Source organism: Bison bison, unplaced genomic scaffold, assembly GCF_000754665.1.
Source record: "Bison bison bison isolate TAMUID 2011002044 unplaced genomic scaffold, Bison_UMD1.0 scf7180017864487, whole genome shotgun sequence".
In the NCBI taxonomy this organism is placed as follows: Eukaryota; Metazoa; Chordata; class Mammalia; order Artiodactyla; family Bovidae; genus Bison; species Bison bison.
In genome coordinates, this window is record NW_011495047.1 from 9,290,213 (window position 1) to 9,292,305 (window position 2,093).

Here is a 2,093-nt window from a genome sequence, read left to right on the forward strand (position 1 = left end):
GGGCTGTGCTTGCAGACACTGTTGGTTGTCACAACTGGGGGACTGCTACTGGCATCTAGTGAGTAGAGGCCAAGGGTGCTGCTCAACATCCTACAATGCCCACGACAGCCCCACAACAAAGATTTTTTTTGTTCCAAAGTTTTGGAATTACGGACTTCTCTGTAGACCTGCCTATAGACCCTACAGCCTTCATTCTGCCCTCCTCTGGCCCTCACCCCAAAATGCCCAGCTCACACCTCTGGTTCCTGGGCAAAGAAGTCATTTTGCCACTCCATCTTTCGGCAAGTTTGATCTCATCGCTCACACCTCCTGGCCTCCACTGCTTGTTCTCAAAAGTCAATAGGATGAAAAGCACTTTGATGCCACCCTCACAAAGGAAAACACACAGAGACGACTGATACGGGGAGCCCAGGGTACACCCAGGGTTGAGATCATGCTTGTCCAGGGCAGGGAGGCAGGGACTGGGCTGGGTCCCAGAGGTATAAAGCAGGAAGGACTGTTCAGGCTTTCACTCCACTGCAACAGCACAACTCAGAGTTGCCTCTGCTGCAGCCAGCTGGAAATCAGCATCATGAAGTGGATGGTACTGGCCTTGGTCTGCCTCCAGGCCTTGGAGGCAGCGGCATTGGTCAAGTGAGTCTGGGGCCTGAATGCTGGGATAGGAGCCCTGGCAGCTTTTTTTAAAAAAAATAAACTTATTTACAAAACAGATACAGATTCACAGACTTAGAGAACAAACTTATGGTTGCCAGGAGGGAAGAACTGGGGAAAGAGATAGTTAAGGAGTTTGGGATCTATGTGTACACTCTGCTACATTTAAAATGGATAACCAACAGGGACCTACCTTATAGCACAGGGAACTCTGCTCAATATTATGTGTCAACCTGGATGGGAGGGAAGTTTGGGAGAGAATGGATACATGCACATGCCTGGCTGAGTCCCTTTGCTGTCTACCTGAGACTCTCACAAATTGTTAATCAGCTATGTGCTGTGTTGTGCTTAGCTGCTCAGCCATGTCCAACTCTTTGCGATCCAATGGACCGCAGCCTGCCAGGCTCCTCTGTCCATGAGACTCTCCAGGCAAGAATACTGGAGTGGGTTGCTATGCCCTCCTCCAGGGGATCTTCCTAACCCAGAAATTGAACCCAGGTTTCCCATATTGCAAGGAGATCCAACCAGTCCATCCTAAAGGAGATCAGTCCTGGGTATTCATTGGAAGGACTGATGTTAAGACTGAAACTCCAATACTTTGGCCACCTGATGCGAAGAGCTGACTCATTGGAAAAGACCCTGATGCTGGGAAGGATTGAGGGCAGGAGGAGAAGGGGACGACAGAGCATGAGATGGTTGGATGGCATCACTGACTCAATGGACATGGGTTTGGGTGGACTCTGGGAGTTGGTGATGGACGGGGGGGCCTGGCGTGCTGCAGTTCATTGGGTCGCAAAGAGTCGGACACAACTGAGCGACTGAACTGACTTCCCATATTGCAGGTGAATTCTTTACCGTCTGAGTCACCAGGGAAGCCCAAGAATACTGGATTCGGTAGCCTATCCCTTCTCCAAGGGAACTTCCCCACCCAGGAACTGAACCAGGATCTCTTGCATTGCAGGCAGATTCTTTACCAGTTGAGCTACCCACGAAGCCCTAATCGGCTATACCCCAATAGAAAATAACAAGTAAAAAAAAACCCCAAAACTACTATAGACTGGATGACTTATAAATAACAGTAATTTTTTTCTCAAAGTTTTGGAGGCTGGGAAGTCCAAGATCAAGGTGCCAGTAGATTTGGTGTCTGGTTGAGAATCTGCTTCCTGGTTCATATACATACCGTCCATCGTTCTGCTGTCCTCACGTGTTGGAAGGGACACGGAAGCTCTCTGGCTGACCTGCTTCTGCTCTGAGGCAGGGAAGGCTCCCTGAGTCGGCACTGGACAGATCTCAGGATGGGAAGAGATATGGCCTCTGCCTTCAGGAAGCTTCCAGTCGGAGGGAGAAGCACCATCCGTTCCCCCACTGATGATAAAGCATAGACCAGAAACAGAGAGAGTAGGGGAAACTTCTGCCTAAAAAAAAAAAAAAAAAAAAAAAAC

The 2,093-nt window shown here is 49.3% G+C and overlaps 1 protein-coding gene across 1 annotated transcript in view; it reads left to right on the top strand.

Moving 5' to 3' along the window:
- Window positions 1-528: 528 nt before the first annotated feature.
- PGC (progastricsin (pepsinogen C)) overlaps window positions 529-2,093 on the top strand; it is a 10,421-nt gene continuing 8,856 nt past the window's right edge. Inside the window, exon 1 of the mRNA XM_010863184.1 lies at window positions 529-633. Coding sequence (XP_010861486.1) covers window positions 572-633 — 62 coding nt within the window. The 5' untranslated portion in view covers window positions 529-571. The remainder of the gene's footprint in view (window positions 634-2,093) is intronic.